This window comes from Pogona vitticeps, chromosome 2 (genome assembly GCF_051106095.1).
Source record: "Pogona vitticeps strain Pit_001003342236 chromosome 2, PviZW2.1, whole genome shotgun sequence".
NCBI classification, from domain to species: domain Eukaryota; kingdom Metazoa; phylum Chordata; class Lepidosauria; order Squamata; family Agamidae; genus Pogona; species Pogona vitticeps.
The window spans coordinates 35,625,754-35,640,492 of NC_135784.1; the positions used below are offsets into that span (position 1 = coordinate 35,625,754).

Genomic DNA, 14,739 nt, shown 5'->3' on the forward strand with positions numbered 1-14,739 from the left:
CATATACAGCGGAGAGGGATCACTAACTGAAGTGGTGTGGTAAATAAAGGTGCAAATGGTGGGGTAAATAAAGGGCCCAAATGCATAGACCTCCTAGAATCCAATTTTCAGCTTCTAGTTTCCTGATGCCTCCACATTGTATGAGCCCAGCCACATACAAGCATAAGCATTTTCACAATGAACAACTGTGTTGAAAGAATTCAAGGTGCTCAAAGCCTTGGAACAGACTCAATATGGCCAACAGTCTAACCCATAGTACAGATCTGATGTAACTAATTTGATGCTGCAGTATATGTGGCCCAATGAACATACAAGTTGTTAAGTTTGATCCAAAGGGTAGAAATAGAACGGTAGAAATAGAAGAAGCCTCCCGGAAGATTGGAAAGCATGGCAAAATACACATTTGGGCGTCTCCTGGGCAATGCTGTGCAGCAGCCAGCCAGGCCTTCACTTCCAGAAGCCTTGCACCGTAAACTGGCTGATGAGCAAAATGGCCCAATGGTCCTTTTTTGTGACCACAAATGATAATCATTTCTAACATTTTAATGTGTTTTTAATTTTTGCCTATAGTTCATGAATGTCCATAATTTTAAATTGTGCAATGCTTTGATAGGAAGGAAGGAAGGTGTATAATTTTGGAAATTGTATACTAATGGATATAATGGCATTATAATTTTGCATGGCGACCACTAATAAGTACAGTTCCAGTAAGTGAGGTTTATTGAGAGAAGCTGCTGAACATGTTCAATATGCATTGTCTCCAACACATTTTTGATGTCACCTGGCAGGAGAAAGTTCCAAACAGAGTAGTCCTAGAATGAGCTGGACTTTTTAGCATGTATATATTACTGAAACAGCGACGTCTACGTTGGCTTGGGCATGTCGTGAGAATGGCTGATGGTCAGATTCCAGAATATCTCTTGTATGGAGAATTAGTGCAGGGAAATCGCCCCAGAGGGAAACCACAGCTGTGATACAAGGACATCTGCAAGTGGGATCTGAAGGCCTTAGGAATGGACCTCCACAGATGGGAAACCTTGACATCTGAGCATTCAGCCTGGAGGCAGGTGGTGCATCACGGCCTCTCCCAATTTGAAGAGACCCTTATCCAGCAGGCTGAGGCAAAGAGGCAGTCCCGAACCCAGTAAAATCAGGGAGCTGGACAGGGGACAGATTGTATTTGTCTTTAGTGTGAAAGAGTTTGTCACTCTCAAATTGGCCTTCTCGGCCACACTAGATGCTGTTCCAAGTCCTATATTCAGAGCACACTACCATAATCTCTCGAGACTAAAGGATGCCTACTCTAATCTAAATACACTTACTGATAAGAAACATACTCTCTATGCTTACATTATAATAACATATAATTGTTCTGTGTCTCTATAAAACTATAGTTTGTGGGCAAAACATGATGCATAAGACCTGTAAATATAATTGCAAAAGCCATTATGTAAATGCAATACATAGAATAACTTTATATGTGTCATTCCTTTAGTCTTGAAGTTTAATCATACTTGCCTAAAATATCTTATTATTTTTGTTACTTTTATCTACAGGCTGAAAGCATAGAGCAACTTGTGAGCATGGATTTCCTTTTGCTAAAGGTCTTCCTGATGCATCTTGGCATGTTGTTTAGTGTTCCCTTGATTTTCATTGTCATGCTCTATTTTATGTCACCAGCCACGCTGTTCACACTTGGCGCATGGTAAGTGGGAAGAATTGTGGAAAGACTGCTCTGTATCAAAGATGTGAAAGTGAGCCATTCACTGTCCTGGAACAGGCAGGCCAATGGGCAGGCAGATGACATGTGTGGTGCCCAAGCTTCCCTAAGGAGCGCGTAGCACTCGGTCAGAGAGTTCCACAGGCCACTTGCCTACCACCTTTGCGCTGAGGCAAGTCCCAAGACCTCAGCAGTGCGTAGTGTAAGCCCCTTGAACAAGTCTGACCTTAAAATAACCCTTTATTTTTACCCAATACTTTGCAAGTACAAACACATGGGCTTTGTGATTCCTTAGAACTCACAACAGCTTGGTTAGGTAGGACTCTTACAAGATAGCTAGTTTGTGGCCCTCTCCACTCCCTGGATTTAGCCAGACCCTGCTGTTCAAGAGACTAGTTCTTTTGTAAGAATTTTTATAATTATTTTTTATTGGAAAAATAAGAGTTTCATGGAATCACTTTATATTGCTCAAGCTTTAGCATAAAGAACATATTCAAAGATTATTACGGTTAAATAAAATAACTAATCCCCATTTTAAAAAACTACTAAGCTGGGCTAAGGTGGACTAGCCCCACCTCCTCCTTTCTCTTTACTTACATTCTTTCTCCTTCAAGCCACATGCTCAAACCATCAAGTTCTTTTTCTCTCCCTATATCATGGAATCAAACTTCTCCCACATAACAAATTGTTCATTTTCTACATTCTCTAACTCCTCCCTTCTTCTCAACCATGGTTCTAGAGCATGTGGACTACAACCTCTTTAGCAAGAAGAGAGGGGAGGGAAGTGTGCAGTGGGGTCCCTCAAGGTTCTGTCTTGGGCCCAGTGCTCTCTGGACGAGAGTATTGAATCAGCACTCATCAAATTTGCTGTGACACAAAGCTTGGGAGGGAGGGATTGCTAATACTTTGGAAGATAGACTCAACATCCAAAAGAATCTAGATAGACCTGAACATTGGGCCCTATCCAATAAAATGCAGTTCAGTGGTGGGAAAAGTAAGGTCCTGCACTTAGGCAGGAGAAACCAGATGCAGAGGTACAGGATAGATGGTACCTGGCTCAACAGTAGTACCTGTGACAGGGATTTAGGTGTCCTGGTGGACCACCGCCTAAGGAGGAGTCAGCAGTGTGCTGCAGCTGCCAAGAAAGCTAACACAGTCCTGGGCTGCATCAACAGGGGGATAGCATCAAGACCATGGGAAGTGATAGTACCACTCTATACCACGCTGGTGAGGCCACACTTGGAGTGCTGTGTCCTGTTCACCACAATACAAAAAAAGACACTGAGGCCCTGGAAGAGGTGCAGAGAAGAGCAACAAAGATGATAAGGGGATTGGAGGCTAAATCCTATGAAGAACAACTAAAAGAACTAGATATGTTTAGCTTAACTAAGAGAAGACAAAGGGGAGACATGCTAGCAGTCTTCCAATATCTGAAGGGTTGCCACAGGGAAGAGGGCATCGATCTATTCTCCATTGCGCCTGCGGGTAGGACAAGAACCAATGGGTGGAACCTCGTCAGAAGGAGATCCAACCTGGAAATAAGGAAGAAGCACAATATTTCCTTATCACAAAGGAGGTGAAGCAATAGATCAAATTAGGTAAGAGGGAATACACTAGGAAGCCTCACGTAATCATCTACTGCCCCCTGTAGGCACACAGTTTCTTGGAAAGCATAGGTGTACATTTCTTCCCTTCCACCACCTGGTCTAAACTAGAATTTGGTAGCAGCAATGTGAGGATCAGAACAACCCGGGGGCTGCACTGGAGGACCTGCCCGCCCCCGCCAAAAGTTGTTCACCCTTTCTTTATTTGAATGTGAATTCAAAGCTTTAAAAGATGTCCTGTACTTGATTTGTGGAGGGGGAGACAGAAGGAGAGATTAAAAGTGCAATTGTATGTTGCACAGCTAAACCTGTATAACAGGACGTTGCCCAATTTGTAGTGATAATCATGCAAAAGTGGAAGTCATTGCCAAGAAGCAGTTCCACAAGCCTGTTGTGCAACACCTTGTGCCATGAATTGTTCAATTCATTGTGCTATCAGATTGTGCAGTATGGACTCCCTAGGCATATAACATCCTGCAAACATCCATGGGTGTAACTTTATGTTACACCAACCGCCACAGTGGTTCAGCCTATGTCTGTTTAAGCAGAAGGAAGCCACTGAGCATATTGGCTGTACTGGGAGATGTAGTCCAAAAATAATAATTGTGTTATCAACTTTGAAAAAACAACACTGCCATGATGTTCTCTTGCCTCATGATTTTTCCCCCTTAGGTGCCTGTCTTGGAAATATGGGTTAAAGGAGAGATACGCTGAGCACCAGGGCTACAGGTTCTGCTACTTCTCCCTTGGGAAACCGAGCCTCAAGCCATCCATCCTGTTGCTTCATGGCTTCTCACTCAGGAAGGAATCGTGGCTATTTATAATTAAAGTACGTTTTCTTTACTTCCTTTGACAACCAACTGTGTTTGGCTTGGCCAGGAACGCTGCTGAGGTGCTGATGGCCAGGAACAGATTCTCTTCACCAGCCAATATCGTGATGGACCACCTTTCACGTGGCGGTCCGTCATGATATTGAGCATATTTTAGCATAATTTTTCATCTGAGGGCATTGTAAAGGCAAACTACCTGATGGAAAGATATTCCCATTGATCTTTTGCATGGTGGCATTGGACTGAATGGGAGGTTATTTACTTAAGAGGAATCTGTGCTCAGCGCTTGGAACAGCTCCCAGAATCCCCTCAGCTAGCTTGGGGTGGCATGCTAAAAAAAAGGGTTTTTTTCCAGTTTTCTGATACCCTGTTTCCCCGAAAATAAGACCTAACCTGAAAATAAGCCCTAGTATGTTTTTTCAGGATGCTTGTAAATATAAGCCCTACCCAAAAAATAAGCCCCAGTAATTAAAACCCCGCCCTCCACCCTTGTGCAGCAACCAGAAGATGACATGACTATATTTGAATAAATGTCGGTTGTTGTACATGAAAAAAATATATTAAAAATCCCCTGGAAATGAGCCCTAATGTGTTTCTTGGAGCAAAAATTAATATAAGACCATGTCTTATTTTTGAGGAAACACAGTACATGCCTGTGGACTGAGGCTTTTTCTAAATACAGTGATCTTAGCCCCAGGGTGTGGGTTACAACCACTTGCTGGCTGGGAGCGGATGCAGTTCCTGAGGCCTGGGATTCCATGGAAGTAAAACTGTGTGTCCAAGGGTAATGGTGTAATCTTCTTGGTTAGTGGCAGCAACAGACTCCTTAGATTCCAAGCAAGCAGGCACATGCAGGCAACAGACATTAAAATCTCATAGTTTCCTTAAGCACGATAGCAGAGTGGCAAGGCAAGCATGGAAATGTAAGTCCAGATTCTTATCCACTGAACCACCGTGTGCGCCTGTGTTTGTGACCTCGGCCTTTCCTTGTTCTTCTAAGAGACACCAGGATCGAAGGGCAAAGTGGAGTGCATCATGTTTGTGTCATGTGGCATCTGCCTTCAGGACAGTGGTCTTTTCCCTGGACTTGTCTGCTCTTGTTTGGATTTCATCCAGGAGAAAGCTTGGAAAAATTCCTCCCAGGCTCCTGTTCCCAGAACCTTCCAGTCTGCACGGTTACTGGCCATCTGGCTGTAGGGCTCTTATGTCATGGAGTAACTTCTTAAAGCTCTGATCTTGAACTTCTGTTTAAAGGGGAAAACCCCTCTTATAACAGCTTCCTTTACAACTCCCTGCTTTTACAACCATTCCAGTATCAGTGACTGGTACTGTAATGCAGTGGTTCCCAACCTTGGGCTTCCAGATGTTCCTGGACTACAACTCCCAGAAGCCTTCATCACCACCTCTGATGGTCAGGATTTCTGGGAGATGAAGTCCAAGAACATCTGGAGGCCCAAGGTTGGGGACCACTGCTGTAATGTACCAAGCATGACAAGAAGATAGGAAAGGTAGGAGGGAAAATAGAGAAGACAGCGGAGGCTAGAGTGACCAGCCAGCCCACGAGCTAGATAGAGAAGGTGTGGGAGAGGTTTTGCTTATAAAGCAGGACAATGATCTAGCAACCAAACCCTTATTTTAAAGTTGAGCCTAGTAGTTTTCTCCTTGTTCCTCCTTACTGGAGGAAATACATCATTTTGTACCTTTTGCTTCTCGTTGTGTGATGAATTCTGCATTTCATGTGTTTTACAATACTGTATCTTGTTTTGTATTCATTCTCCTTAGTATGTCTTCATCTGGAACCCTCTCAATCCAGGACAATTCTTGCCATCCAGCAATAAATCTATATTTCAAATGCTTCTATCTTTTTGATAGTAGCCTATGGAGAAGTCCATAATTTTATTCCCTACAGCAGAGCTAACAACAGTGTAATTTATTTATTTTTTATTAATACTTGCTAATTCACATTGCTTTAATTTGTTACTGGCTATTTGAGTCATTCCTAGTGGTGTTTTTCAGTTGTACAACTGATAAATTAACACATGAACCTTTTTTTACTGGATTAACACAAATGTTTAACAATTTAATGTTGATGTTTAGCACTATTCATGGTAACATTTCCAAGTTCTGATATATGCTAAGAACTCTGTGTTAGTGGAAAAGTCTTCAATAGGCAGATGCACAGACAAGAATCGACTCTCCCAGATGAAGGCAATAGCACTGGGTCACAAAGGGGTCAAAAAGCCAACTCCATAAACCATCTAATTCTGGTGTGTATGCTTACCTCTCTCCAAGTACTTCCCGAAGGACACCCACTTGATCTGTATTGACATGCCTGGGCATGGGAAAACCTCTTGTTTGCCAGGAGACAGCTACAGTGGATTTGATCAGGCTAGAAGGATACACCAGGTGAGTCCTTTCTTGAAAGCCCTCCTTAGGCATTCAGAGTAATCGATTGTTTCGTTTGTGGTCATCTGTTTTCTATTATGCTTGAGTACATCATCTTGTTTTGAGATGGATACCACCCAGAATAGTGTTATGGACTATTGGGGGCAGGAAACAAACAAACAAACAAACAAACAAACAAACAAACCATTCTAAATTCCCTCATTCCTCATCGCACTTGATTCAGAAGCTAAGGAAGTCTTACACTTACACATACATACACACCCTTAAGCCAGCATTTACACCTCTAATACACAGCACATAGCACCTCTTTGTTCTTGCTTCTTGTTTCAGTTTGTCGAGTGTATTGGTCTAAACAGACAGCCTTTCCATCTGGTTGGCATCTCCATGGGCGGAATGGTTGCTGGCCTTTACGCTGCTCAACATCCTTCAGATCTCTGTGCCTTGACCCTCCTCTGCCCAGCCGGTGAGTATCAACATTCATTTATATCAAAAGAAATCCTAAGACTGCTGAATTCTGAATGGAGAGGCCAGGATGTCTGCTGTCCTCTCTAACTGAGCAGGGAGATAAACGCGGGGCGTGTGGGTTTTGGTTTCCACCCCCATATCATATAAGGTGGCCATTTTTATAAAACTGAAAGCGACTACTGTACATGATCACTTCTGGTTTTGCATTAAGGATATTTGGGGGCCAATGAAATACCTTTGAAAGTGAGGATGGTGGCCCTTAGAGGTTACTGGGTTATGATTCTCAAGTCAGTGTTGACTTTTTTGGGGTGGTGAGGAAAAAGCTCATGAGTGAGAATGGAAGGGATCTTTGGCAGACCACACCAAGGCCCCTGAGAGCCAAAGGATGCTACATAAGATTAATTTTGTCCATTTTATTCTGAGCTTTGAAAACAGAAGGACTGTACTAGAATGAAGAGAAAGCAGTTTGGCTATAACTCTCTCTGTGTTCTCATTTTACCTCATCTTTTTGTCCACCATCACTCCTTCACTCCCATATTAGTCTTTACCTGTTTCCAGTAAGGTAGTGCATGACATCCAGACAGATCACAAATTCTGAACTGAATTGGCCTGATTCAGACCCATTTGTATGAGGCCTAGATCAAAGCATATTGGGCGGGTTCAGTGTTGGTGTGAGGGAGGGAAAATGATAAACTGATTCAAATCTGAGATATAAATATTGCTCTGATTACGAAGTATTGTTTTGCTTTTTATTTATTTATATATTTATGAGAAGACATCGTAGACCCCAGATGGGCCTCTAAAAGTAGTTGGAACCTCTCTGCACAGCTCCAGTTTCCAGCATAAACAAACCCCGAAGCAAACGGCCCCGCTTTCTCTGTGTGGATTGAAATCATGGGTTTTAAGAACTTGCTGTCAAATCCTCTTAATCTGTGCATTCTCTCCCAATTCTCAGGCCTGAGATACCCAGTAGATAATGAGCTTATGAAAAAAATGAAGGAGCTGGAGAAAACCCACAAACTTTACACCGAGAACCCTCTCATTCCTTTGACTGTGACAACTATAGCTGGCTTTTTAAAACTCACCATGTACAAAAGTATGAAATTACCAAATCAGGTGAAAATGTAATGTTTCCTCAATTATATATTTATTAAAGGTAGGGGAAAGGTGGGTTTTTTTGTTTGTTTTTTTGGACTAAAGCTCTCAAGAATACTCCAGCCAGCATGGGTCGAGTGGCATTCCGACAGAAGCAATCCAAAAAAGAGAGAGTAACTATTAACATCTCTGTTACATATTGTTTAAAAGACTTATACATGACATTTCAAAGTAAGTCCCTGAAAGTGGTGTAGAACAAAATTAAAACCACAGTATGCAGTAATCAAATACTAATACATACTAATCAAAAGTAACAACTAAAAATGCTGGAGAGTTCAGTGGTTTAGGTCTCTGGTTGCAAAGCCAGAGTTTGGGAGTTCGATTCCCCACTGTGTCTTCTTGACAGGGGCTGGACCTGATGATCCATAGGGTCCCTTCTTCCAGCTCTGCAGATCTAAAATAGACATCTTCTAAGATAGACAAAACCAAATAACACCATATTAACAATGGCACGGTGGTCGACCAGACCAGATGGGTGGGATCTAAATCAAATAGATAGATAGATAGATAGATAGATAGATAGATAGATAGATAGATAGATAGATAGATAGATAGATAGATAGATAGATAGATAGATAGATAGATAGATAGATAGATAGATAGATAGATAGATAGATAGATAGATAGATAGATAGATAGATAGATAGATAGATAGATAGATAGATAGATAGATAGATAGACAGGTAGATATAAAGCAATTTCCCATCCATTTAGGCAGATAAATTGTTTGTACAATAATGAGTAAGAATGGAATTCCATGTGTTGCCAACGGCTGCAACTGCTGTCAGCCCTTGTGATCAATGGTGAGGGATTATGGGAGATGTAGTTTGACAAGATGCGGATGATCACAGTTTCCCATACCTACTCTTGAGGGCTTGCAATTATGAGCAATTGCCCAATTAATAAATTGCACCACAAAGTCAGAAGGAATAGATAGATGTCACTGTTTTTTGTTATTACTGTTACTGCAGCACATATTTTTATCTGTTCTGCATCTGGTAATATATAAAATGTTTTACATTTCATAAAAATAAATAATAATCATATGCCGTCAAGTCAATTGGGATTTATGGTTACCCTTTACAGGGTTTTCTAGGTACAGAGTACTCAGAGGGGGCTTACCATTCCCTTCTTCTGGGAGCATCTTGGGACTGTACAGCTTGGCCATACTGTAACTACACAGGCTGTCTCTTTTCCTGGGAAGCACAGTGGGGAATCAAACTCTCAATAGTTGGCTCCACAGCCAGATACCTAAATCACTCAGCTATCCAGTCAGCTTTTATATTCCTTTGAAGTATAGCTAGAATGGGAATGATTTGCTGAAAGGCATTCAACTTTTTCTGTGGGTGACTGTAGATCTCGTTAGACCGCCTAGAGTGGTCTTATAGACCAGATGGGCGGGGTACAAATCAAATCAAATCAATCAATCAATCAATCAATCTGAACCTTGGCTACTCACATTGTTCAAGCTGCTGTTTGATCCAGTGACTTGAAACCCTGTTGCTTAGTGGAGTCGGTCGCAACTAGAGCAGGCCTATTGAATCAATGGGACTTACAAAAGAGGAGTTCAATCACCAAATCTCAAACGATTCAATGGGTCTACTCTACTGCAACTGACTACACTAAGCAACATGATTTCAGCCAGTGAGTCCATCTATTCACAGTACTGTACATTCTTAGGCTTGTGCCCTTAACTGGAATGTCTCATTGTGTTCAATGGATCCTCTGTACAATTCTTTGCCTTCAGATCTCTCATTCCTCCCCATCCCCATTAATTCTCATGACCCAGAACATGAATCACTCAAAAACAGCATTTTATGTCTCTCATGAATCCTCCTCTGCCTTGCAGAAGATACAGGCAGGAAATGGTAATATGGACCTGGTCCTGTTGCTTGTCTTCTTCTGTGCATTTTGAATGAACCTCATCAACAAAGTGAAAGGGAGAGTTTGTTTTCTTTTTGCACTAGAGCTTCCAAGAGTAAAACGTACTTTTCTAGAAGATCTCCCAGGTAGCCAGTCCAAAAACACAAATCTGCACATCTCTATCCCAAGGTCTTTGGAATAAGGCTTCTGATTCTTCACCATCATGCTCCACTAGCTCCCTAGAGTAGCATCTGTTGGTTGCAGCTAAGAAACCTGTATACTGTACACCCTGATGTTAGCTGATCTCCTTGTACTGTTTCTTCCTTTCCTTCCAGATTTTGAGGGGAATGCTCAAACGTCGGGAGCAGGAGAGCAATTTCTTTGTAAAATGTAAGTGCAACATTGTGAGTGCTGTGTAAACTACCAGTGCAGTTAGTGGGGAGGGGAGACAATGGTATAGTGTGCAAGCCATAAAGGTGTGGAAGAAGTGCTAGGAGAAAGAAAGAGGAGAGAGTTATCCCCCCTCCTCCCAAAGTCATTTTCTAGAGTCTTCAGATGAGGACAGGAGAAACGTTTCCCATCTTCAACAAGATGTTGACATTCTGAGTAGGTTCAGCAGATCTTGAAAGAAAGCATGAAAAAATGGTGTGGATGGCTAGAAAAAAAAATTTAAAGGAACATTTGGAAAACATAGGACTATAGACAACTTGGAACTGGGACAGGGGGCTTTCCTCTGAAATTTTGGAGGTGAGGTGGCTGCCCACATCTTGGCCCTGCATAGCAGTGACTTGCTTATCTATAGTTCTTTACCTTGGTTATAGCCACTAGGATTGGAATCTGGTAAGATATGTCATCTATTTGATTGCATATCATTTTGCTATCAAAACAGATCTATTTTATGTCAGTGCAATAATGGTAGACACAACTACGCATTTTTATCAATTGAGGTGGGTCAAATTGCAGATCTGCAGATGCTGGAGTGTGTTTCCCCTTTCATCTTGCCAGCCTAGCTATTGATAAACAATACTAGGAGTTGCAGTCTCAAAAGCTCTGAAGGGCTGCGCTTTAGGAACCAATGATGTTTCCTCTTAGATTTAAGAAAAAGCACAATGTTACTAGCTTCCATCCATAGTTCTTCAGGCACTGATATACCAGTGAATCATTATATCTTACAGTTTGTTACAGCAGCATCTGAGAAAGCAAGGCAGTGATGAGTCTTATAGTGCAGATATAGTGAAGAAAGATGGGTTATAAATATTCTGTTTTTAAAAAGGAATAAAGGGGAAGAATGGGCTGGGTTGGAAATTTGACACTATCCCCATGGAAGGGGACACAAACAAGCTCAATGTGCTGTGCTAAGAATGGTTTCACTTGTGAGAGAAAGAAGGGTGAGTGGGGTGAGGTTGGAAAAGTTGAAAATAAATGTTTCTCATAGCCTGATGAGTCTGTACATCTCCTCCTTTATCGAGAAGGTTTTTCAGACCTGTTCAGTGAGGAGAACAGGTACCAACTTCAGGACAACATAAGCAAGATCAAGACTCCAACACTGGTCATCTGGGGAAAGAATGATCATGTAAGCTATTTATGGTTATGTATTCTCGAATGGTTATAGTTACTTACAGCTCTAAGAATGCCATACATTGGGGAAGTATTTTTGTGGCTCTGGGTTTCTTAAAGGAATGCTCACAGAGAAATACTCCACGCATGCCTTTGTTCTACATTAATTTTCTGCCTTGGAAAGCTGACACACCCTTATGTTTTTTTTTCCTGAGCTAAGCCATTTTTGCTATACCTAAGTGAGCCCTACTTCTTCAAAAGGAAGAGGTTATTTGATGCTTGTTGTAAGTTTTTCAGGCTGTTTGGCCATGTTCTTGATGTTCAGGAGCGAGAGCTCTGTCTGTGTTCTGGGGCTCTAGCTCTGTCCTCTGAAGATGCTGGCCACAGAGACTGGCAAAACATTAGGAAGAACAACCTTCAGAACACGGCCAAAGAGCCAGAAAAACCCACAACAACCCGGCCATGAACGGCTTCGAGAATATATGGTGACATCTATTGAGGTGGGGGAGCAACAGTTTGTAAAGTCCAGCCGTCACACAGAGTTTCAGATTCTAGCAGAAAGCACAAGGGACTGTGGGCCTTCTCTGTAGAAATTCTCGTGAGTTCATATGAAAGCGAACTATAGCTGAATAATTTTGGAATACTAAATTTCAAATGTTATAGCCATTTCTGTACAGTCTTCCATTTTAGCCACCTGAAGCCATAATGCACCTGTTCCTCTGTAACAAATTTTATTTGGTAAGAAAACAAATAATTCCCATTTCCAAAACTATATGAATGCAGGAAGAGGTGATGCCTTCCTTGGACCACAAAAAACACAAGGTGTCACCTCTTCTTACATTTGTATAGTTTTGGGGACCACGTGGCCTTTCCCTGGTAGTTCCAAAACTGTATCTGATAAGTCACTCAAGTTCTCAGGGTCTTCTCCCTCTTGTTCAGATGATGCAAGATTTGTTTCAGTACATCTTGTTTGGGGCTTTTGAGGGGGGGTCCCCTCTGCAAGGCATGGGTTATTTTATGACTTACATTGTTCTGGCAGTGCAATTCAGTTTGGCATATCCCTTCATGATTAATTCCCTTCAGAATGCTAATTAATTACATTTTTCTAAACCCTGGGTCAGCAGGAGGGCTGCGTTTTTCCTTCACAGCAACCCCATGTGGAGCTAGAAATAATGAATTAGCTTCTGTTGAGCTAGAGACAAGAATGAATCATTCCATGCATTGGGAGAGTGCGGGATCTAAGAAGAGGCACCCTGGAGCTAGTGCTTCCTTTCATAATCCATGGCTTTTGATTGGTCTGTCTTTCTGTCTGTCATGTTCTAGCACTAACCTGTCTGCCTGCCTCCATAATGGGGAAATTAAAGTCATGACACTCCTCCCCCCATCAAATAAAGAATGGAGGATAGAGGAACAGTGCAGAGTGTATGATTCCCCCACCCCTTCTTTCATTTACCTGTAAATGTTATGTTGTCGTCGTCATCGATTCCAACCCCTTGTCACAGGGGCACTGTAGGGAATTAAACTTCAAACCTTTGGCTCAGTAGCCAGATACCTCAACCAGAAATTAGGGTGGTGCAAAATCCATGACACATATTTAAATCTCATAACCTTCAGGAGCAAAGGGGTTAATAGAGGTGCCCTGTCTGGAAGACCTAAACAAAGTAGTGGGGAAGATCTAGGAGAGTTCCAAATATAAGACATTTCCCGTTGGGCGACCACCACCCACAAAATTCTGTGAATAAGGTGGGAAAATGGCACAAGTTTCTAAAATGTAAACACTGGTTCCTGATATGTGGCATTTCAATTCTTTGCTGTTCAGGTACTCGATCCATCTGGAGCAGAAATTTTAGCCAGAGCTATTCCTGACACCCAAGTGCACGTGCTGGAGAAATGTGGACACCTCATAACGTTAGATATGCCCACAAAGGCCATGGGATTTATTATGGATTTTCACACTTCACTTTCTATCAAGATGAGTAAAAAACTAGTATAAATCAAGAATGAAGCTGTTTGAATATTCAATGCGAATGTATCAGACCCTAGAAGCTTCATTTTTTTTTTTTTTTGGCCACAACTCTTACAGTATGAAGGGATTCCGTGACTATTAGTACAAAATTAGCCACGTCTTCAAGCTACACAATTTATAATATGAAGAACAATGAAAGTGACACAATGAAGGTCTACAATGATTTGTTTAACCAGTAAACTTGTAAACACAGTAAACACCTTAGTCTGCACTAAATAGCAATGGCTGTTTTAATGAAGATACTGATGATGATGAATCATTCGGTGGCCTGAACAAAAGAATGCTGTGAACAAAAATGGCTGGTTTGATGTTTCTCAGTGGGTCAGGACCTCAGGATTCAGGTGTCCAGGGCAGTCCTGAAATGTGACAGCTATTCTGGAAAAGGTGACTCATGTCTTCACTCTCTGTGCCCACCCAAGGGTGTGTCATGATATCTATGTGGACAGAGAGCAATAAAATTCTTTTGAAAGAGACGCAAAGGGATATGAAGCTGAGATGACATGTGTGTGTGACCCTCTGGGGGGGCTGGCATCTTGTATTTGCGGCTTACATGATTCCTTCCACTGTTTATTTCTGTCTATGACTTACAAATAAACCAAAATATTGCACAAGGCAGTACTATAGGATGCCCATAATCACTGGGGATTAGTTCCAAGTCTTGGTGGATACTGAACACTGAGGATAATGGTGAATTATATCTATCTATCTATCTATCTATCTATCTATCTATCTATCTATCTATCTATCTATCTATCTATCTATCTATCTATCTATCTATCTATCTATCTATCTATCTATCTATCTATCTATCTGTCTGTCTGTCTGTCTGTCTGTCTGTCTGTCTGTCTGTCTATTGAGAGAGAGAGAACATGATAAAAGGAAAAACTCAGAACAAAATATTTTCATATGCATTACCAGAACTGGCCACTGAGAGCACTAAAGACCATGCTATGTGTGTGTGTGTTTAGTCGTTTAGTCGTGTCCGACTCTTCGTGACCCCATGGACCAGAGCACGCCAGGCCCTCCTGTCTTCTACTGCCTCCAGGAGGAGGCAGTAGAAGACAGAGACCATGCTATGTATTCCTCACTAAATCATAGCATGGTCTCTGCCTC

The 14,739-nt window shown here is 41.8% G+C and overlaps 1 protein-coding gene across 1 annotated transcript; it reads left to right on the forward strand.

The window, feature by feature from the left end:
- The first annotated feature begins 1,583 nt into the window (after positions 1-1,583).
- Positions 1,584-14,221, forward strand: LOC110079936 (monoacylglycerol lipase ABHD6). The gene is made up of 8 exons (XM_020795419.3): positions 1,584-1,705; positions 3,997-4,153; positions 6,447-6,560; positions 6,891-7,023; positions 7,981-8,141; positions 10,379-10,433; positions 11,516-11,616; positions 13,420-14,221. The coding sequence occupies exons 1-8, from the start codon at positions 1,584-1,586 to the stop codon at positions 13,591-13,593; spliced, it is 1,017 nt and encodes a 338-aa protein (XP_020651078.3). The 3' UTR covers positions 13,594-14,221.
- The last annotated feature ends 518 nt before the right edge of the window (positions 14,222-14,739 follow it).